The sequence below is a fragment of the Gracilinanus agilis genome, chromosome 2 (genome assembly GCF_016433145.1).
Source record: "Gracilinanus agilis isolate LMUSP501 chromosome 2, AgileGrace, whole genome shotgun sequence".
NCBI lineage: Eukaryota > Metazoa > Chordata > Mammalia > Didelphimorphia > Didelphidae > Gracilinanus > Gracilinanus agilis.
In genome coordinates, this window is record NC_058131.1 from 138,468,135 (window position 1) to 138,492,327 (window position 24,193).

Consider the following 24,193-nt stretch of genomic DNA (forward strand, 5'->3'; position numbering starts at 1 on the left):
TTCTATTTTGTTCATAGAGCACAGTGCCTTTTTTGATGAGGGGCACATCATTCTGAATGGTCCTGGCCAGGGTCTCTCATGTCTCACAGTTGATATCAAAGTTATTGAGGGGGTCTTCTATCATTTTTTCTGACCACTGTATGAGTGCTTGCCTTGTGTGAGTTCTCTGGGAAGGTCTTTTAGGTAAACATAGATCTTCTTACTCTTTCCCACAAAGAGCAAAGTACTTCATTTCTCATCTCCTCACCTTTGAAATGACTTTCCCTGAGACTGGAATGTGCTCCTTCCTCATCTTCATCTCTTAGAATTGCTGGTTTCCTTTGAGACTCAGTTCAAGTATCATCTTCTCTATGAGGCTTTTCTGATTCTCCCACCTGCTAGAACCATTCTCCCAAAATATTCCTTTCTCTCTATTTTGTATATACAACATATATCTTTTATATGTATGTTCATGTTTGTCACACCCTCATGGAACATGGGCTCCTTGAGGGATGGAATTGTTTTACTTTTGTCTTTTGTATAGTGCTTAAAGAATACTTCCTAATTGGTTACATTCTACTAGACAGAACAATGGGTGCTCCTTTTCAATTCCTTCTTTCTGAATCCCCATCCTCATTCAAAGTTCAGTTTCAAAGCTCCCTCAAAAAAGAAACTTCACTGATCCCACTCACAACCTACCAGTGGTTAGTGCTAGCTCCAATATGAAAATTACACTGAATTTATTTATCTATTAACATATCATATCCCTCTAATAGGATGTAAGCTCCTTGGGGTCAACAATTTTATTTTTGTCTTATTATATGGAGTACTTAGCAAAGATACCAATTAGAATAATGAATGCCCTAAAATGGTTGTATTATTTGAATTTGCACTACATATATTCACTGGGCTGGAACCAATTACCATATTTTATGTAATTATAATTGCAAATAGTGTGATTTCAAATGCATGTGATGACTTCAAATATTCATTAATCTCATTATTCAAGACATAGTCATATATCTAATATTGGATCATAGATCTAGAGTGGGAAAGCCTTAGAAACTATTGGGTCCAACCCCTTCATTTTATAGATAACGAAACTGGAACCCAAGGGAGCGAAGTATATTGCCTTTGGTCACATAGGATTTGAACTCAAGTCCCCTGACTCCAGGGCTCATGTTCATCCCACAGTACAAAACTGGCCTCCATAGTAGAAGCTTAATAAATGTAAGTTGAATTGGACTGATTCTCCCCCAGCTAGGAAGGAAATCAAGGAAGATGTCATTTAAGAAGTGGCATTTGAGTCAAATTTTAAAAGTTGGTGTTTATCGCCCCAGGATTTGATCTCATAAATTCATATGATTTTAGAACCACAGAGACTCTTCGAGATCATCAAGACTAGCTTTCTTGTTTGGCCTGTGTGCTGTTTCAAGCTTTCCATAATCCATAAACCCTATTTTTCCCTTTCTGAACTTAACTGGATTGATAACTGTGAAACATAGCATATGGCATGAAGTTTATTATACCTACTCTGGGCATCATTTATTAAAAAGGAAAAACCCATTTTATCCTGAAAATGACTCATGACCTTAGGCATACAATATTTCCCTCAGCAGTGGCTGGTTTACATAACTCAGCTGTTAGCATTCTCTGTACAGCCTAATGATTGTATGATGAATGGGGATTCTTGGGCTCCCTCCCTGTAGCAACTTAATATGCTATGTGTACAGCTTACAAATGAAGACCGTAATCACTTTTCCATAGCTTATGAATTATGAAGTTAGATTCCCGTCACACATGCTGTCAAAGTTTTTTAGCTTTAAAACCAATTAAAATGATGAATAGCTGTGAAAGGCACCAGAAGTACATTTAATCTTTCTCCAGAACAGCTGGGGATCAGTCCTTTTTGTCACATTTCACATTACCTGGGAACACAAAATTGGTCTCAGTCAGTGCTAAGATTCAAACAACTTCCCAGTGAAGAGACCTGGTCCACTCTGCATCTTTCAGGCTTTAGCACTCTTAATATTCCACACTACAGTACTGACTGACCTCATAAGATCCCAAGAGACCTGGCAAGAGATCTGAGCTCTTGGCAAGGTTATCTTGAGAACGATTGCTAAAGCTTTTACTATAAGTAAAAGGTGGGTCTAAATATAAAGTGAGGGGTTTAGCAAAGGATGTTAAAAAGCTATTGACAAGTGTCTGAGTTGGTTCTATTTTTTTTTAACCAAAATACAATATGGAAACATTCCAAAACCCCATCCCAATAGCCATCCCCCAATTTAGAATCTACAATTTAAAGCTGAAAGGGATCTTAGAAACCAAAGAGTGAAATCCTATTGGTTCACAGAAAGAAAAAAAAGAATGGCAATCCAGAGAGATTAAGTAAATTATGCAGTTACTTAAATGATATTGAATGCAAGTCCTTTCATTCCAAAGTTAGTGCTCTTCCTACCGTACCACATTGTCTCTCACCTACCTCCTGCTATTTTCCAGGTCTGAATATTCTCAGCAGTGATTCTGTTAAGATACCCTGGCTCTAATTTTCTTTTCTTTTTTTTTTAGTTACTTTTTATTTTTCCATATTATATGTCAATACAATTTTGAATAATCATTTTCTGACATTTTGTTATCCATACTGCCTCCCTCCCCAAGATGGCAGGTAATATGCTATAGGTTATACATGTGTTATCATACAATACATTTTTCCCTATTCATCACATAAAAGAAAACACATATCACTTACAATAGAGAAAAATTCATGGAAGAAAGAAAGTGAAGAGTAGTATGCTTCAATCTGTATTCAGACTCTGTCAATTCCTTTTGTAGCTTTGGATAGCTTTTTTCATCATGAGTCCCTTGGAGCTGTTCTGATTCTTTGTATTGCTGATAATAGTTGTTGTTCACAGTTGATCATTGTACTGTGTTATTGTATACAATGTTCTCTTTGCTCACTTCTCTTTGTATCACTTTATATAAGTCTTTCCAGGGATTTTTTTGTTAATCTTTTCATCATTTCTCATGGTATGATAGTATTCCATTACAATCATATACCACAACTTGTTCAACCATTTCCCAATTGAAGGACATCCCTTCAGTTTCTAGTTCTTTGCCACCTCAGAAGGAGTTGCTATAAATATTTTTGTACAAGTCCTAATTTTTCCATATTCCTTCCAACTTTTATCATCATTCTTTTCTGTCTTATTAACCAGTTTGATAGGTGTGTGGTAGTACCTCGGAGATTTTTAATTTCTGTTTCTCTAATTAATAGTGATTTTCTTTTTTTGCTAAAGGAAATTACTTCAGAGTGATGGCTTACTTATGTGTGTCTCAAGTGAGAAGGGAAGGAAATAATCATTTATATAGTGCATACTATGAAGCAGGCACTGGGTTAGGCACTTTATAAACATTACTCCATTCGATCTTCACACCACCTTGAGAGGTAGGGACTGTTATACCTTTTACTGCTGAGGAAACTGAAGCAAAAAAAATTTTAAGTGATTCACTCAGGATCACTTACACATTTGAATTCTGGTCACCTTGACTCCAGAACCACCATTCTATTCACTGAGTCACCCTGCCTAGAGAAGAAAGGGAAATGGAAGAGAAGAGGGAGAAATGAAAGGGAAAAAGGAATGAGAATGGGGAAAGGGAAAAAAAGAAAAGAGAAGAGAAATGGGAATGAGAATGGGATATGGGAAAGAGAAAGGAGAGGGAAAAGGAAAGGGAAAGAAGAAGACAGAAGAGAGAATAGTGGAGGAGAAGGAGAAAGGGTTTATTGCAAAGGAATGATATTTTGTCCTTTAATTTGAACAATCATATTGGAGTAACCACTTTCACTGAACTCGTGTTTCCTATTTCGAGAATTAGATGCAATTAGAGTTCAATGTCTCTGAAGATTCCTGATCTGGACTCAATGCAATCATAGAAAATGACTATAGTACTCTTGAGTCCTGAGTAGAGACAACGTGCCCATCTTCCATGAGACATAATGAAACCTGAGGAGTTTGACTACATCCCTCATTTTAAACAATGCAAAAACATTTCTGAGGCAACCAGATAATATGAAAATTGAGCATACTTCCCCAAGATCATGTCAACACACCAAGACCATCAAGAGTAGCATGCAAATATACTTAGAACTCATCACCTTGACAACACAAATTTATACCATGATTGCTACATTATCCTCAATTTTCTTTTTCAAAGCTGTTTCTATTGTTGTGCTTATTTATACTATTTCTATTACTGCTCTTGAAGGTTCTTTCTTTGGGCAATAGCAGGGAATTGGGCTTAAATTGATTTTCAAACCACTCCCATCCACTTTAACCTTTCCATCTATGAAAATTCTACAGCATTGTCTGGGGTCATTATCTACCTACTGTCAATATTTTCTACCCAAGACTTAGTCAGGGAGATTATTATGTTCGTTGTCCTCCTGTTAGGTTATCTAAATGAATTCTAATGTCTTTCATATAACCCTTATCCCAAGCTATTCTCATTCTCAAACTGTTCATTTTTCTGAATTTCCCTTTCCAAGAGCTCTCTAATAAAATAGTGAAGATCTCTTGACACCAGTTCACAAGCTACAATGACTGATTTTCAACAACACTGTCCTATTTGTATTCCATGTTCACTGAGGCCCACTAACTCTGTTGCGTCTAAAAGGAGACAAATTTATTTACATTTTGTCTGATTGGTAATCATTTCATTTCATCCTGCCTGGACTCAATTTCTTAGCTATCTCCCATTGATGCTGCCTACTCTCAAGTCTCCACTGCCCTATGGAACTAAAATAAAAGGACTCTCATTGATGAGATATCCTATTGTCTTACCAGGACTTGAGTCACTAGGCTGCTTTCCTACCACCCATGCCATGCCAACACAGCACATGGAACCACCTTTTCTCCAATTCTGTCTCTGAGAAGAGTAATCATATCTTTACTACCCCTCTTGGCAAGGACATCTCAATTGGTTGCCTTATTATTTCAGTGATCATTTTCTCTCATTTCCCGCTCCAGAGGAATCCTCCCAACCCTAAATGTCCTAAACGTCCTGTTTCATCTATGAGAATGTAAGTTCCGTAAGGACAGGGACTATGTTGATTACTTGCACCTGGAGATCCACTGGAGAAGGAAATGACAAACCACTCCAGTATCAATGCCAAGAAAATGCCATGGATAGCTGGGATCCCACAGGATCATGATAAGTCAGATGTTACTGAATGACAAAAATAATAACATATTTGCATATGTTGTTTACCCCTGGCTACATTTCAAGCCTAACGTAATGGTTGATTTAATAAATAAATAGCTTTTTCATTCATTCAGTTGTGGAGATAGACAACCTCTGAATTTGTTTGATCCTGGTGATGTTTGTAGCTATACTGATCCTCAGGAACTTTTGACCTATATGAAATAAGATTGATGCTCCACTCTGATGTGAGAACAAGTTCTTAGAAAACATTTTTTGTGGGAAAGGAAAAGAGGTAGAGAAAGAAGGGGGGATTCGGAATGGTGAAAATTCCTATATTTAATTGATTCTTCCTACATCTATACTAAGAAAAATAGCCATCATCTTATACCCTATTCTATTAATCAAAAAACAAGCACTTATTAAATACCTACTCTATTCCAAGGAATGTGCTGGAGTTAATGTACTGGAGATAGGAAAACAAAAGAAAAAAGTCCCTGACCTTGAGGAGCTTTACAATGTAGGGAGGGGAGAAGACATACAAATATATTGCTGTTGTTCAGTCATGCCTGACTCTTTATGACCTCCTGAACCATATCTATCTATGAGGTTTTCTTGGTAAGGATGCTAAAGTGGTTTGCCATTTCCTTCTCCAGTGGATCTAGTGGATCTTTTAGTGAGGCAATCAGAGGTTAAGGGTTTAAAAAAATAAAAATAATAAAAAGTCCAGGGAGCCAGGAGATAAGACCCTTCACTGGCTGTGTGAGTATAGAAAAGGGGATGGATGTGAGAGATATTATGTAGGTAAAAATGCTACCTTTTGGTGAATAATTAGATATGGGGATGAGAGAGAGGGAGGAATCGAGGATAATGCTGAAATGGATTAGAACAAAGGGAGGAAATGTTAGCATCTCCATTTTCTGATTTGTAGGGGGACTTATTGCAATCCAATCCAACAAGCAATTAATATCTCTACTATAGGCAAAACACCATACTAAGAGATGATGGTACAAAGCCAAATATTTAAAACATTCCTTGCCCTCAAGAAGTTTACAAGTGGTAAGTGGAGGTAGAATGAGGAATATCAGCAACACCAATACTCTTTTTAAAAATATATATCAATTTTTTAGATATCAATTCTAAGACAGAAGAACAACATGGACTAGGCAGTTGGGGTTAAGTGATTTGCCAAAGGTCATGCAGCTAGGAAGTGTCTGTGACCAGATTTTAAACCAGGTCCTCCCAACTCCAAGCCTGGTGCCCCTAAACACCTGCATGCATTCATCTACCTTCATCGTCTGTATTTATGAATGTTTGAGGGAATGTTATGTGTCAAAGCATTTTATTTCAGATATTGGCCAGCTAACCTTCTGATTTTTGTAGTTGAGATGGGGATGGGAATAAGTACTTTCTCTATAACTCAAGCAATCAGATTGACTCTCCTAACTGAGAAGGCAGGGCCTATCCTTAGCAAAATGGTGAAGTTAGCACTTTGGTTTCTTCCTATTGCCCTTTTGAGTGACCTTCCTGATTTATTTGGAGGTGCCCTTCCCTCCTCCGATTTCACAGCAGCTAGCTATCTCAAAGACCAAGTTGGCTGTTTTAGGCAATAAGTCTACAACATGATCCCTCCTAGGGATACTTGCATTCTAATAGGGAACTTCTTGAAAGCTTAAAAATCTTTATGACTCAATAAATCTCTTCTTGTGGAATCTAGAAACTATAACAAGCAGTAAAAAAGATACCTAGATACTCCCGTATTTTCCTAGACACCCTAAAACCATATCATAAAAGGGAAGACACAAACCAAGTATGCTGAGTTCCCAATTTCTGATCTCTTTCCTATAAGTTCCTCATGTTTGGAGGATTTGATCTCTTTTAGCTGCTTCTATTAAGTCAGCATTTAGATTGTTTCTAATTTGAGGGATTTCTTAGTAGCGCCAAAAGAAGCATTTCTTCCAGAGCAGCAGGAGTCAGAAAACAAATCAGTCTTTTAGATTCATCATTAGTTACTCAACAGCAGGAAATTCTTCAGGCTGACCTTCATCTCATCCTAGATCCAGAATACCTCTTCATCCAAACATAGAGAATTCAGAGATATTGTGCATAGTAATGTTTTATATTAATATAATATCTTCTGAGAAATATGGAGTGTTTTTTTAAACATTTACTATTCCAGAAACCCTAGATTAAAACAAAGATAGGCAATATTATCATCTCCAGTTTCCAATTTTTAGGGAGACTTTATGCAGTGATGATCTGATTCAATGCAACAAGTATTTAATGTCTCTGCTATATGCTAAAGCACTGAACTAGGAGTCAAAGGTCCAAAGATAAAAATTTAAAATAATCCTTCCCTTGAGAAGCTTACATCCTACTGAAGAGCATCCAACAAGTAAAACAGATTAATTGGTATGTTTCTTTGTGATCACATTTGGGCTTTTCTTGGTGAATTTGCTAGAGTGGTTTGCCATTTCCTCCTCTAGCTCATTTTACAGAAAACTAAACTGAGGCAAACAGGGTTAAATGATTTGCCCAAGGTCAGACAGCTAATAAGTGGATTTGAACTCATCTTCCTGACTCCAGGTCCAGTGCTCTATCCACTGCACCAGAAAGTTGTCCCGTATATATATACTTGATCATGTGAGGAGGAAGGATAAGCATTATTAAGAGAAGATCATTAAGAACTACTCCTTGTAGGAAATGGCACATGACCTGAACCTTGAAACAAGCTTGGAATCCTCCCAGGCAAAGATGAGAAGGAAGTGCATTACAGGTATGCAAGGCAGCCTTTGCAAAGGCACAAAGAGGAGAAATGGAGTGCTAAGTTTGGATAATAAGTAGACCAATTGGCTAGAACAGAGAATATGTGAAAGGAAGTAATGTGTAATAAGCCTGGAAAAGAAATCTAGAGAAAAATTGTGAAGGCAAATTTTAAATACTAGAAGGTTCTGTTTTCTTCCTATGGATAATAATAGGGAGCCATTGAAACTTCTTTAGCAGGTAAGTAACATAGAGAAACTTGTGCTTTAAGAAGATTATCATGACCTCTATGTAGAGAATGGATTAGAGAAGGAGAAGACTAGACCATAGGAACTTAATTCAGAGAATATTGTAATAGACCAGGAGAAAGTAGGTTGGCTGCACATCACAGGAAAGCCCTGGAAGTCCAAAGACCTGGGTTTGAATCCTATCTCTGTTATTAATCACTTGCCTGGCCATGCAAAAGTTTTTTCTTCAATAAACCTTCCTTTCTTCATCAACAAAATAAAGAGTTTTAACAAAATGATTTCTAAGGCCCCTCCCAGCTTTAAATCCTCTTACCTGTGCATAGTTGCTAACATGGCATTGATTTCCTTTGAGTCAAATTCTATTTTTAAATGATTATATTCCAAGATGTGAAAACACATTAAACTACTTGATACTAAAATGGCAGTAATTTATCAGATTAAATTTCCTTCTGAGAGGAAAATAAAACTGGGGATTATGAGATTTGTGGGGAGGAGGAAAGGACTTCTAGCAATCAGAAGCTTTGAGTTTTGCCACTTGTGATCAGTAAACGAGTCCTCTTTCCTCTGGACTCTGGATATATTGTGGAGAAGTGTGTCACAGGCTTTTAGGGAAATACCTTGTATCAACTGTTCTTATTAAATGGCCTTAGAAAATATCTCTTTCTAAAAGCTAGATAAGTCTGGATGACTAATTGATACCAACTGATAATCAGCAGGAAAGTATGATAGAGGCTCATGAGCAATAGCATCAGAAAGACTTCCCCCATCCCCCTGCCCCAATTTCTCAAGGTTCTCTAGAACACAAGTGTCAAACATATGGCTCATAGGCTACATGCAGCCCCAAAATACTCCCAAGCAAAGATAGAACAAGATTAAAATGTCACAGGGAAATATTTAACAAAATAAGTAAAATTACTATAAAACATAGATAGCATCACTTTTTAAAACTGTCGATATGCAGCCCTCAGGGATCTACATAAATGATTTAATGGTCCCTGTTTACATCTCTGTTTGATATTATATCCAGAGACTACACGTGCTACACAACTAACGAGAAAAATTACAAAGATTTCTGGCAATGCAACCAAAATTGGGAGGTTGCATTTGTTGCATTTTTTCCCTCTCTACTTGAGAAATGTTAAATTTCATTAAGTTTTATAGCTATGCTTAATATATACATAGATCTCTTTAATGTGGGTTCCAGTTGAAAGTAAACTGAACATTACAGTTAAATAAGTGCTGGTGGAAGAATTATTTCAGAAAAATCCAAATAGACACAGTTGAAAACATTCAGCCATGACTGTGTTTGATCTGAGTAGACTCAATAGCAAAATTCTTGAAACTATAATGTGCTGGGATCTTTTAACTGCTCAGTCAACTTACAATTGAGTTTTGTTCTGTGGCAATATGGTTGCTGGTTGAAAATTCATCTGGGGAGTCTCATTTGGCTTTCATGGACTCATACACACTGAGATGCTTTAGCATGGGTCATTCTGCCACTGCTGCTCGGGTTCTTTGGTTAAGTCTCTACGGGGGAAGTAGAAAGAGGGGACAGGAATGGGGAGAGGCAGAAGGCATTCCTTATTGTCTTCATAATTCATCAGGTAACTCAATAATCAGGACCTAATTTTTGGTATCTATTGTTCTCTTGGACTGTTACTGACTTTTTTTGGCCTTTTAAGTTCATATACTTGGATCATTCCTCCCCATTAGACTATAAATTCTGTGAGAGTGAGAACAATATTTTACACTAGGTGTGAATGTTATAGAGTGAAGCTAATTGGGGTATATAGCAGTCTGAAATGCTCCTTGGAAAAGATCGTACTCTGTTCAAGGCCCTTGCTCAAAGCCTTTCTATTTTCACAATCAATTGATCAATAAGCATTTATGAAATTCCTACTAAGTATCAGGCACTACATTAGGAGCTGAGTACACAAAGACAAAAGCTGAATAGTTCCTGCCCTTAGGAAGCTGACATGCTATTGAAATAAACAACATGTGCACATATAATATAAACACAAAATAATTTGGAAGAGAAAACAATAGCAATTGTGTATGAGGGTTAGGGTAGAATAAATCCAAATGAAAGATTATGAGGTTCTAAGCCAGACTAGCAGTTGTTCGGGTAAAGAGAAGGTGGCAGATACTAGAGATGTTGACAAGGGATAATCAACAAGGCTTGACAACTGGTTGAATATGGGAAATGAGAAAGAGGAAAGAATAAAGAATGACTTCAAATTTTGCAAACCTACGTTACTATAAGGCTCATGGTACTCTCATCAGAAAAAGGGAAGTTTGGAGAAGAGATGAGTTTTGATGAAAATATGTTCCATTTTGGACACAATGGGTTTGAGATGCTTATGGGATATTCACTGGAGTTGAACCTCCAGCAACTAGTCATTGGGACTAGAGTTCAGGAAATAAAGGTTGGATATAAAGATCCAGGATTCATCTGCATAGGGATGATAATTGAATCCATGGGAGCTGATGACATTGCCAAGAAAGAAGAGAAGAGGTCCCAGGACTGAATCATAAGCAATACTCTTACTTAGCAGACAGAAGGATAATTACCATGCAAAGGAGAAAAAGTGGAAAGTACATATTCATTAGTTAACTAATATCTTGGTGGAATCAGTTTATCAGATTACTTTCTGGTAGTGATGACTAACTTAGAAGAAATGGAACACAGGTAAGAGCTGTCCAGGAAGAGCAAGTTGACATACAAAACCACAATCATAATAATAACAATAACTCACATTTATATGGGATTTTCAGGCTTCCAAAGTGTTTTACTTATATTATGTTATTTAAGCATGGTGGAAGAGTGCTCTTTTTAAATGAGGAGACAAAGTGAGAAGAAATTATTTGTCCAGTATTACAAAGCTAATTGGGAATGGGGGAATGAGGAAGAGAGAGAGAAACTTGAATTTGTCTGACTCCAAGTCTACTACTCTGTCTACTATGCCACCTAGCTACTTTATGGTATTTTAGATGTCAGGAGGCTAGGAGAAAGGAAATGAGCAGGGAAAAGGGTGGTAGAAAGGTATCACCCTTTGCCTTGGACAAATCTTATGTGGCAGATAGAAAACCAGCAAGGCAGATTTACTTTTGGTGCCCAATGATGGGACAAGATATAATGCCAAAGCTGGTGATTCATCCTATTTTAACTCCCCAGATGAATAAGAGAAAGCATCATATATGATAGCTGCAATGTTTTAATAATTCAAATCTAATCTCCTGTTTTCAGAATGAGACAGGAGATAGTGGTCGCTAAAGTAACTTTTATGTTTTTTGAGGTTTTGATCACACCAAACCAACCCATTGGCTCTTCACCAAACTCAATCATCTCTCTTTGTCTTGGCCTCTCTATCTCTCTTTCTCTATCTTTCTCTCTCCTCTTCCTCCTCTTTCTCCTCTTCCTCCTCTTCTTCATGCCTAGAATGGACTTCTTCCTCATCTTTACTTTGTATAGACCCTAGCAAAAGGACTAAGGCTTAGATCAAATGCCACCTCCTATAGAAAGCCTTTCTTCCTTTCTTCCTTTGTCCTCCAAATTGTAGGTTTCTTTATCTCCTGAAATTGCCTCCTTTATATTTATACACATTATAAGTGGATCCACTCCAATATAATGTAAGCTCTTCAAAAAAAATAATTGTTTTGGTTTTACCTTTTGTATTCCTAGCATCTAACATTGTACTTTATCAATCATGCCAGGAATCATGCTAGGTACTTTGGATATATGTACAATAAATGAAACATTTCCTAGTGGGAAGGAAGGAAGGAAGGAAGGAAGGAAGGAAGGAAGGAAGGAAGGAAGGAAGGAAGGAAGGAAAGGAGGAAGGAAGGGAGGGAGGGAGGGAGGGAGGGAGGAAAGAAGGAAGGGAGGGAGGAAGGGAGGGAGAGAGGGAAGGAGGGAGAAAGGAAGGGAGAGAGGGAAGGAGGGAAGAAGGGAGGAAGGAAGGAAGGCGACATATCTAGTAAGCATCTGAGTTGAAATTTGAACTCAGGTCTTCCCGTCTCTAAGTCTAGCGCTCTATCCACTTATGTTACCTAGTTGGTATATATAGTAGGCACATGAGAAACAATTGTTGAATTACTTAAATCCTTTATCTTAAACAGAGCAATTAGGATTTTCACACAATACTTCTGTCCCTTGACTTTTCCTTAGCTTAGTACAAAATAGAGGCCCTTCCTTCTCTTGAGCATTATACAACTGTCTGGCCTTTAGCTATATATTTCTGTCTTTCATCCAGAGTCTAATGTTATCTTGACTCTGACTATGTCTTGTAAGATTTCAACTTAAGCAAAACTTATATTGTCCACTTTTTTTCCACAACCCACTTTTATGAGAAAACAAGCTGACATAAGGGATTTATTCCCAAAAGCAACTCACAAGGGCTCTCCTAGGGTCAGTGGAGATTCATCTCATCATGGTACACTGGTAATTCTACATCACGGTACAGTGATAATTCATCCTCCTAATGATTACCCTCAGGAACTGCAAGATCCTGAATCAAAGAGAGATTAAATTATGCAACGGATATGTACAAGACAGGCAGAAAAATGGACAAATGTATAGTCAACAAGGGTTAAAATGAAAAAAAGATTTTCAAGTTAACCCTAAATTAGTCAAAATATTTAATTGTTTGGGATATCATATTTTCCCAAAAAAATATTCCTGAGGCATCAAATTTAAACATATTTGTCTCAATATTCAAGTTCAAACACAGTGTGGTTTAATATTGAGCAACAATGGCTTTAATAAAATCAAGATACTTGTGTTAAAACAAACATCGTTAGCTTGAGCAATGTAAGTACAGAGACCCAGTAAAACTATGTACATTGTTCCTCCCTATTAAGTCATTACTAGCCTTTTGGTATTCATCATCAATTGATTAACTAATATTTATAATAGCATTCATTTGCTTAGCATGAGGCACTGTGCTAAGAAAAATGAAACAGTCTCTGCCCTCAAGAAGCTTACATTCTAATGGAGGAGATTACATCTACACAAATGCTTACATACAGAATACGTACAAAATGAATATGAAGTAGTTTGAAAAGGAGATGCCCAAGCACTTGCAGGTTGAGGGTAGGGGGGTGCAGAAAAGTCTCTATGATTAAGACCCTCTTGAGTCTTGACAAGAACCAGAGATTTTAAGGAAAAGGAGAAGAATATCATCTATTCCAAAGATAAGAAACATAAAGAGCAAGGACATAAATCAACCCAAGTAAGCCAATATGACTGAAACTAGTATTTAATTATGTCTATTTCCATTGTAAAAAGATTGGAAAAGCAAGAAGGGGTGGGGTTGTAGGTAGCTTTAAATGCCTAACAGAGAACTTTCTATTTGATATAAGAAATAATAGGCAGCTCCTGGAGTTTCTAGAGTAGGAGGTGATATGATCAGATAGGCATTTTAGGAAAATCATTTTGGCAGCTGTGCAAAGAGATGACCCAGCTCTCTTGAGCAAATGATTGTTTTGGGCAGAAGTATAACTTAGGCGAGGCAGTCAGGGCTTTCTCCCAAGGTACTAACAGTGTGTGTACTTTATCAGCAACAGAGAAACAGGGCTTCCCACCTAGTTTGCAAGAATAATTAGTTAAAATAGAAACTACCAGATGGCAGGCTGAGCTTAGCTCCTTCCAACTCCACCCTGTTCTCTCTTGCTTCCCTCTGCTTTAAGCAGACTTTGTAGCAATGGCTTTCTGATGGTGTCCTGGGGTCATCTTTGTCTCCTAAATTCAATGTGCACTTCTTAGAACTTGCTTCTAGCACAATTTAGGATGCTTTCACTTGAAGCAAAAATTCTTAATTCAAGCACTGTTTTTGACTCACTGAATTAATATTGTCACCTGATCAATTTTGGCACAATAATCAGTACTCAGAATCCCACTTCTATAACCAATTAATCTTGTGAACTCAGTCAAGTCAATTCACTTCTGGGAGGTCCTCAGTTTCCTCTTCTTTAAAATAGGAGAGCTGAACCAAATGGCTTTTTAGGTCCATTCTAACTTTAAAATTCTATCTGCCTAATTGTGAAGAAGACTGAAATAACTGGACATCTCACGCCAGAGTTTAAGTCAGGGTCACAATAAGATCAAGGCTCTAGATCTGTGATGGTAGACGTTTTAAAGATGAAGTGCTGGGCCCTGATCCCACCCCACCTCACCCTAGACAAAGTGTTGTGCCCTACCCTCACCTCACCACCCCAGCCCCCCACTTACCCCAGATAGGGGAAGGAGGAAACACTCCCATTGGGCTGCTGGGCAGAGAGGCAGGTGAAGTAAGGAATGTCCTCAGGTGCATGGAGAGGGGGAGGGAAACAGCTCCATCCTGACTCCCTCTGGCTTTCTAGTAATGAAGTCTGGCAGGCAACTACAGGTGTGCCCACAAAGAGGGCTGTGTGTGCTCTTTTTGACACATGTGCCATAGGTTCACCATCATGGCTCTAGACTCTCCATGATATTTTTTTTAAAACATGTTCATCTTTCTTTACAGAGTGGAAAGAGCTATTCAACTGCCACTGTCCTCATTCTAGGCTGGAGCATGACAGTTTAAAATCCAGAATTGAAATAAATGTCCCCAGTATATCCAAGGTCTACCAAAGTCAATTTAAGATAAAGGAGAGTAACTCAAGATTTCAGTATTTTCACTCCTTCAAGAAAACTTATTTTATTGAATAAATTAGTATCTCATTAGCAGCCAAACCCATTTCTCTGCTTGTAATTAGCAGCTCTTTGTCCTACAACCAATACATACTTTGGGGATGTCGTCTAATAACTGCCATGAAATTGCCAATTGTAGAACTAAAGAGGAATCTGGGACACAGAGAAGTGTTTCTCAAATCCTGTACCACCCAGCTAGCTGCCATTTATAGAGTGATCTAATATCTGCCAGATTCAGTATCCCATTTTAGCTTAATAGCAACCTCATAAAATTGATAGTACTAGGGGAAAAGGGACAGGGTTCAGAAAATTGATCCCACACAATTATTAATGGCTGTCAGCTTCCTTGAAAGGAAGAATAATATAATGGTCAGAGAGCTTATCTGAGATTCTAGGTAATCTGTGTGAGGATCCTACCACTGACACAAAGTAACAGTAACTCTGGGTAAGTAAAATATCCTTTCAAGAACCCAGGAGACTCTACGACTGGAAGCTACAAACTAGTAGCTGATCTGTATTGGTGGAGGGAATTTCCTAATGAGGAACTTACAGCAACAATGAAATCACATGCCCAAAACAAAGTGAAGAAAATCTACTTAACAAGGAACTAGTCTGGTCCATCACTGAAAATCTTATTAATTTACACAGATGAACTTGGAAACAATGGTCCGATTAATGCTACTATGGCATCCAAATCTTGAAAATCACCAATATTGATGGTGATATCTTTGCTAATTTGGTATTAGATATAATATTTTATTTTAAATATGCAAATGTGAAAGGTCTGAATCAATTTCCAAGTAACTTCATTAATGTTTTGATGATCTATAGTTAAAGTCGGGAGAGAATGTTTATTCAAGGTTGTGCAATAATCATAAAGTGGACAACTAGATGGCATAGTAGCATATATAGATCACTATATAAATGGCAGCAAGGTGGGTGGTACAGAATTTGAAAAACACTTCCCTGGGTACAAGATTCCTCTTTATTTCTACAACTGGCAATTTCATGGCAGTTATTAGATGACCTCCCCAAAGTATGTATTGGTTGTAGGACAAAGAGCTGCTAATTACAAGCAGAGAAATGGGATTGTCTGCTAATGAGATACTAATAGAGTGCCGGGACTTGGAGTCAGAAGACTCATCTTCCAGAGTTCAAATCTGGCCTCAGACACTTAGTAGTTATGTGTCTCTGGGCAAGTCACTTAATTCTCTTTGCCTCAGTTTCCTTATCTGTAAAATGAGCTGGAGAAGGAAATGGCAAACCACCCTAGTATCTTTGTCAAGAAAACCCCAAAAGTGGTCATGAAGAGTCAAAGAAAACTGAAAAAAAGACTGAACAACAACAATAACGTGTGCTGGTAATTGTGCTAAGCAACGGGAATAAATACAAATAAAGGAAGAAAGACAGTCCTGGCCCTTTGTGAGCTTACATTCTAATGGAGGAAGACAATACATAAAATGATGAAGGCAAGGATAAGGAAGAAGAGAATTTATTGTAATGGCATGATTGAGAAAGTTTTGCTGAGATGGGTCAGTAGTGTAGCCTAGAGAAACATGAAGATATCTTTAACCTGGGCTTCCTCCTTAAAATGGAAGTTCTGGAATGAAATAGCCAACCTGAAGTTGGGACCATAGAGACAGAGAGTATTAAAACAACAACAATAACTAACATGTAGTGCTTACTATATACTAGACTCTGTGTGAAGTGCTTCATGATTGTTACATTATTTGATCCTCACAACAACCCTGGAGGCAAAGGCTATTAATATCCCCATTTTACAGAGGAGGAAACTGAGGTATATAGAAGATTAGTAACTTACCCAGAGACACACACAGGAATTGTGGAAGGCTGACTTTGAATCCTCAGATCTTCCTGACTCCAGCATTCTTTTCACTGAACCACCTAGCTAAGTATCCCAGAAATGGAATGAGCTTCCAGGGTGAAAAGATTTCTGTGGGGTTATAGAGAAAGTCCTAAGCAGATGGATAAGCACTCTAAACTGAAAAAGTATGAAGATCTCTTTTAATTTCTGTTTCTTAGTCAACACCTAATAAATATTTGTCAAATGAACAAGTGATTGTAGGTATTATTGGCCCCATTTTACAGATGAGGAAACCTAAGTCTCCAGACATTGAGTAACTTGCCCATGGAAACACAAGTAAATGAATGTCAGAAATAGAATTTGAGCCCATCCAGATTCTGCCTCCAGGCCCAGTGTTTTTTTCTACTAAACCATGTAGAAGTTATCAAAGCAGATAACAATCCAACTTGCCCAGTTGCTTGCTGTATCACAATTTCCTTTTCTATTCCCAATTTTCTGAATAAAAATCAAGAAAAGCCATAGCCATTTCTCCCTAGTACAGTAGTATACATATGGCAATGGCCAACAAAGATGGCAGCTAATGGCAGTGGGAAGCTTACCTCTCTCCTCTCTTTAGACCTTCCCTGCATCCTAGCTGGGAAAGGATAATCACTACCCAGTAGTCAGACCTTTAGCCTAGAGTTGTACAGAGGAAATATACCTACTACAAAGAGTTGGGTCATCACTACATTCCTTCATTGGCTTAAAGGTCCTAGATGACATCCACCAGTATCACATCTTATATCATGTGTGCTATAATCTCAAAGCATCTCCTCTAACAATAAGAATTCTGATTCTTTGTGTTTAAGGAGGAAAAAAACCAAACAAATGCCACATATGCAGAGGATGTCCACTAAAATGATGATTATTTTGTAGACAAGTGTTCCATTTATGTAGCATGAGAAGGAGTAGTAGATTAGAAGTTAGGAAACTTGGGTTCAAGAGACAGCTCTGTTGCTAACTAGCACATTTTACTCCATTTTACTTTACTATGTGAGCATAAACTATCATTTAGGCTCCTGGACCTTAATTCCTTCACCTATAAAATAAGGGAGTAAGAGATACTAGATACCCACCAGGATACTTTCCAGTAAATACAATTTATGAGTCTGTAAATTTTCAAAGTACTCCCATATCTATTTTCTATTTAATCCCCACTCCATCCCCAAAAGGTCAATAAGATTGGTATTTTCACCTATATTTTGAAAATAAGGAAACTTAGGTAATGAGAGTTTTAGTAATTTATCTTCCATTATGTGGCTGTACTTTACCTACCATCATAGAACCCAGAGACAAATGAGCAACAGAGATGTCTAGACTGTCAATACCCTTTAGATGATTATGTATTAGAGCCAACTCATACTGTTAAGGTGATAAATTGGGAGCATTTATACCTGAGAAATCAGTAAACACAACAAATCAAGACTTGAATTATGGTTTTATATATATATAAAATATATAGTCTTGTTGATTGTCTAGACGTAAGAAAGTAATGGAGAAGGGCAGCTAGGTAACACAGAGAATAGAACACCAGACCTGGCATTGCAAGAACCTGGGCTCAAATCTGTCCACAAATCCTTCCTAGCTGTGTGACCCTAGACAAGTCACTTAACCTCAGTTGCCTAGCCCTTGCCATTCTTTGGCTTAGAATTGATACTAAGGCAGAAGGTAAGGGTTTAAGAAAAAAATTTAAAAGGAAGTGGTGTAGAAAATATTAATAATGCATATTAAGCTTTAAAAAATATTTTCTCCAATTACATGTAAAAACAATTTTAACATTCATTTTCTTTTTTAGTTTTGAATCCTAATTTCTCTCCCTCTTTCTGATCCTTTCTCCCCTGCCTTATTAAATTTAAAATACACATTTTTTGCCCTGTGAGAGGTTGTTAAATATTTATTTGTACGCTCCTGAGTGATAGCGCTGACCAGTACTCAGAATCTTCTGGGTGCTACTAAGAGCAGTGTTCCCACTGTCTGAATCCTTTTGAAATTACATACCAAAGAGTTATATTTGTCAGAACATATTAATTACTTCTTGAATTGATAATGTTTCACAGGGAGGGAAATACCTAGTTACTCCTTCCAGGCCCTTATAGCTTGACCATCTCACAGAAGCTGAGAGCTAGATGGCTCTGTATGGGTTTGGTACAAAGAATTCATAGTCAAGTATGAATTAAATGACTTCTGAGAATCCTTCCATCAGGGTGGCCATACAGTAAAGTTAGGAGGGAAGAGGGGCATAGGTTCTTCACAGGCTTCTAACATGGGTCTTTCAGGTATCTAAGCTCACTTGATAATGATATATGTTGTCAAGTCCCAAACAATTTGTATTTATACTGAGCATCAGCCAAAACAGGAAAGGAGTGGACAAATCTTCTACAAGGGATTATAGAAAGAGCTGGTAGGGACCTCACTGGTCTTAGGATGGAATCTCATTAATGAATCATCCTTTGTATTAAAATTTGCCTACTCTTCTTTTAAGATGTAAGTACTTGCTGAAAGGAAGGACACTGTATACACATGAATTTGCTACCACCTTAAAGGCTCAGGTCAGCTTGGCACGTCTAGGGCAGGATGGTATGGGTTGGTATTAGTGAAAAGGATGCTAGACCTGGAGTCAGATTTGGTTTTGAACCCTTGTTCTGATATTAGCTACCTTTGTGACCTTGGTCAGGTCATTTCACCCCATGAGGCTTCCAGTTTCCTATCCTATGAAACTGATAATCTCTAAGGTCACTCTAACTCCAAAACTAATGAGAGGGTAGGGGAAATAAGGGCAGAAATGGGAAGAAGGGGACCAGAAGACAAACCTTACCTCCTTCCTTTACCATCTTGCCCAGGGCTAGCTCTGAGCAAAATTCTGTTGCCAGATGACTAAAGGAGGGATTTACTAACATGAGAAGCCTACCCCTTGTAGCATTTTCTGTTTCCTGTGCCTGTTTTCCTATTGACCCAGTGAGATCCCTTGTGTTTTTCAGAATGCGGAAGCGAGCTATGACTTCAGCAGCAATGACCCTTATCCTTACCCTCGCTACACAGATGACTGGTTTAACAGGTAAACTGGGCACTGTTGGCTCCCCTTCCTTCACCTTAGGTTTTCAGGAGATTATAAGGCTTAGCTGATACTGACAAAGTACCCTCCATCCTTAACCAAGTTGTATACTTTCTTTCCGAACAGCAGCAACTCTCTAAATCATTGGGAGATTAGGGGTTGTGACCATTAAATTGATTTTATTTTAAGACTGCAGCTCCTTACAGAATATCTTTCCATCATTTCAGTCTATTGAATTATGGCATGGGAATTATATGTCACTTTGGGCAATTGAAAGGGGAAAAAAATGTCTGGGGAGGTAGAAACTCCAGGTTAATCCTCTTCCTGCCTACTATGAGAGGATCCCAAATGACTGCAGTCTTACAATGAAATAGAAAAAAAACAAACTAACCTGCAATAGCAGGGTGAAAGGGGAAAAGTACTGGATCTAGAATAAGAGAATCTAGGTTCAAATCCCAGCTCTTATCTCCTTGTCACCTTAGGCAAGGACTTTAATCTCGCTCAGGATCAGTTTCCTCATCTGTAAAATGGGATTGGGGGCAGAATTGGCTGGTCTCATGATCCTACTGATCCCATGATTCCTTGGACTTGGTATCTTTCCAAAAACATACTCCTTCCTCACCTCTGCATTTTAGAATTCCCTGGCTTCCTTAAAGACTCAGCCATTGTGCCACTTCCTAAAGGAAGCCCTTCTGGACTACCTCTTACCCCCAAACCCCAAATATAAGTGTTCTCTAATTCCTCGTCAAATAATCATTTGTATACTTATCTGAGAGGCAGTGTGGTGGAGTGGGTAGAAAGTTGGCCTCAAGCCAGGAAGACTTGGATTCAACTACTACTTTTGATATATACTAGCTGTGTGACCCTGGGCAAGTCTCTTAACCACTCTGTATTCTAGATAGCCCTCTAAGGTTAAAAGTTGCAGAGATGGTGCTGGCAAGCATTAGTACAGGGAATTGCCTAACCTGGAAGCTCCCCATATTAATGAAATCACATGTTTATTCCCTATGTTTATGTTTGCATTTGGTATCCTCCTCTGGCCCAAAAAGAAAGGTCAAATAGGTAGCTCAGTAGATATAGAGAGCCAGATCTAGAAAACAGAAGGACCTAGGTTCAAATCTGGTCTCAGAAAATTTCTACCTGTGTCACCCTAGGTAAGTCACTTAACCTCAGTTGCCTAGCCCCAGAACCACTCTTCTGCCTTGGAACCACTACTTAATATCAATTCCAAGATGGGACATAAAGGTTATTTTTTTAAATATAAGCTCCTTGAGGGCAGGTTCTATTTTTTCCTTGTATTCCCAGAACCTAATACAACAAATAATAATTACTTAATAGAAGCTCATTTGGGACTGGAGAAACCACTTCCCAGAAACTATATTGCATTGTGTTTTATACTACCCAAGCAAATAGACATTGGAACAATGGTCATGTATTCTGAGTCCCAACTATAACTTTTAAGATGATTTGTCCTTTTTCAAATAATTGTATCTTTACACAGCCTGCCCGTGACTGGCAGAGACCTGGAATTGGCACAACGATGCCATTCTATCTATCAAACACGTGGGTTAATGTGAACAAAAGTTGCAGTCGAGACAGATCTCAGAATTGTCATTTTGCTGAATGAACACATAGACACCACTTGGAAAGATGTTCTTCTTCACATGGATATCTTGTTTCAGTGGTTTCACATGAGAAAAATGCAAAAATATGTATGACTTATTCAGCCATAGGATGGAGCAATTTTCCAACATTCTCTAGTATGTGATTAAATTAGAAATTCAAAACTAATGCTATTAATATCTTTGGGATAATCAATAATGTGACAACCATTAAAGAAGGAATTAATTTTTAAAGTCTATGATATCAATGATTTTCAGATAAATTAGTAGTTTCTAAGATAGTGAGTTCCCTGTCACTGGAGGTACTCAAGTAGACATTGATTCATCTTTTGCTGGAGGCATTTTATTTAATTTTTTTAAACACCTTCTATCTCAGAATTGATACTAAGGCAGAAGAGCAGTAAGAGCTAGGCAATTGGGGTTCAGTAACTTGCCCAGGATTATACATCTAGGCAGTATCTGAGGCCAGATTTAAACCCAGATCCTCCTCACTTGAGGCTTGGCCATCTATCCACTGTGCTACCTAGATGACCATTGAGGAGACATCTTAGAGGAAATTCATGTGCCCCTGAGGTCCCATCCAATTCAAATCTAGGAGTGTATGAGTTTCTGTTTTCCCATAGCACCTTTCATCGCTCATCAGTTGACCCTACACTAAGAGCACCTATTGGCCACTTAGAGGACCTGTCTGCACATCTCAGTCCTGCCATTTGCTAGCTATACATCCTTAGGCAAGCCATGTTATTTCTTTAATATCCTGTTTTCTCCTCTATAAACCAAGGATACGAATATGTGTACTATTTAACTCACAGGATGGTTGTGAATACAAGTGAGATAATACATGCAAAAATCCTTTAAGAGCTATGCAATGTTTAGCTATTATCTTCTGTAATTAAGATTCTCAAGTCTGCAGCATGGGAGGGAGTAAATAATACTTAACGTTAGAGAGTGGAGTAGAAAATGAGGATTAAAAGGGAATTGAATTGGTTTGGCCATAAAATAACTCTGTCCAGGACAGAGCTTCATTGACCATCCAACATCATTACAACCCACCACAAATACAGTCGGGCATTGATCCAAGGACGAGAGGTTGAACAGAGGGAGCATCCCAGGATGCTTTGTACTTTAAGCACACACACACACACACACACACACACACACACACACACACACACACACTAGATGTTCACCAATGTAGCACATATTCCAAAAAATGTTTGTGGTGTGGATTAAGACCCTCAAAAAAATAGAAATATGACCTTCTGCCTCATCTATCTTCTCCATTTCCTCATCTAAGATCTATTCGACTAAGTCTTTCTGAGAAAACATATTTAAATAGTGCTCTAAAAAAAATCAGGACAGTAAACAGCAGGGGGCAAGCTAGGTGGCTCAATGGATTGAGAGCCAAGCCTAGAGACAGGAGATCTCCTGGGTACAAATCTGGCCTCAGGTACTTCTTAGGTGTGTTACAATGGGAAAATCACTTAATTCCAATTGCCTAGTTCTTGCCCTGAGTTGTTACTCAGACAGAAAGTAAGGGGTTTTTTTAAATCAAGAAAATAAAAGTGGAAATTTGCATTTTAAGTTTAATATCCTCAAAAGGATAAAAGAGAATTCAGCTTAATTAAACTCAAAGTTCTACCTTCTCTCTTGGTGATCTCCTCAGCCTCCATGGGTTCAATTATCTCTGTGAAGATGACTCCCAAATCTTCACACCCAGTCAGTCTACAAACATTTATTAAGTGCTATTATGTGCCAGACACTAAGCTAAGAGCTGGTGACTCAAAGAAAGGTAAAAACAGCTCTTACTCTCAGAGAATTTAAATTCTCATTCTAGAGACAATACATAAATAAATAGTTACATATTAGTGCATATAGACTAGATAGAAAGGAACCTTAGAAGGGAAAATCTCTAGCAGGTAGCTATGTAGATTATATTATTATGTATTTATATACACATATGTACATATACATACATGTGGGCATGTGTGTTGTTCCATCGTGTCCAACTCTTTGTGACTCCATTTTGGAGTTTTCTTGGAAGGGATCCTGTTGTAGTTTGCCATTTCTTTTCCAGCTCATTTTACATATGAGGAAACTGAGGCAAACAGGGTTAAGGGACTTGCTGAGAGTCACACAGCTAGTTAATGTCTGAAGTTGGATTCAAACTCATGACGATGAATCTTCCTGATTCCAAGTCCAGCATTCTATCCCCTGCTCCACCTCACTGCTCATATATATGTATACACATGTCTATATATTATATTCCCCCTAGTAGAATGTATCTTTTCTGTCTTTAGATCCCCAGTTCCTAGCACAGTGCCTGGCACATAGTATGAACTTAACTAGTATTCCTTTTCTAAATTATTTTTCCCAATTGCATGTAAAAACAATCTTAAGAAATATTCTTTTTAAAATGTTGAATTGTAAATTCTCTTTCTCCCTCCCTTTCCTCCCCACTCCCTGAGACAGTAAAGATTATGATATTGTTTATACATGTAAAATCATCAAAACATATTTCCATATTAGTCATTTAGCTAGAATTCTTAAAATGATTTGACCTGAAAAGTTCTATTTCACAAGGCACGTAAGTGCCTACTTTGTACAAGACACTGTCCTAGGTTCTGGGCTACTAATCCTAAGTCTGAGGATTCATCATCATCACTGAAATCATCATCAATAATTCTTAATGCTCTCACACATAGCACCAAACAGAGTTATTTTAGGAAAGGTGGGTCCTCCTTCCTAGGGTCTGACACCATAAGACAGACAGTACTTAACTTATTTAGAAGAATC

At 37.9% G+C, this 24,193-nt stretch overlaps 1 protein-coding gene across 2 annotated transcripts in view; it reads left to right on the forward strand.

Annotated features, from left to right (window-relative positions):
* PCSK2 (proprotein convertase subtilisin/kexin type 2) overlaps positions 1-24,193 on the forward strand; it is a 319,189-nt gene that overhangs the window by 205,763 nt on the left and 89,233 nt on the right. For both annotated transcript variants that reach the window (XM_044660725.1, XM_044660726.1), the window contains one exon: positions 19,702-19,778. In XM_044660725.1, the coding sequence (XP_044516660.1) occupies positions 19,702-19,778 (77 nt within the window). The remainder of the gene's footprint in view (positions 1-19,701; positions 19,779-24,193) is intronic.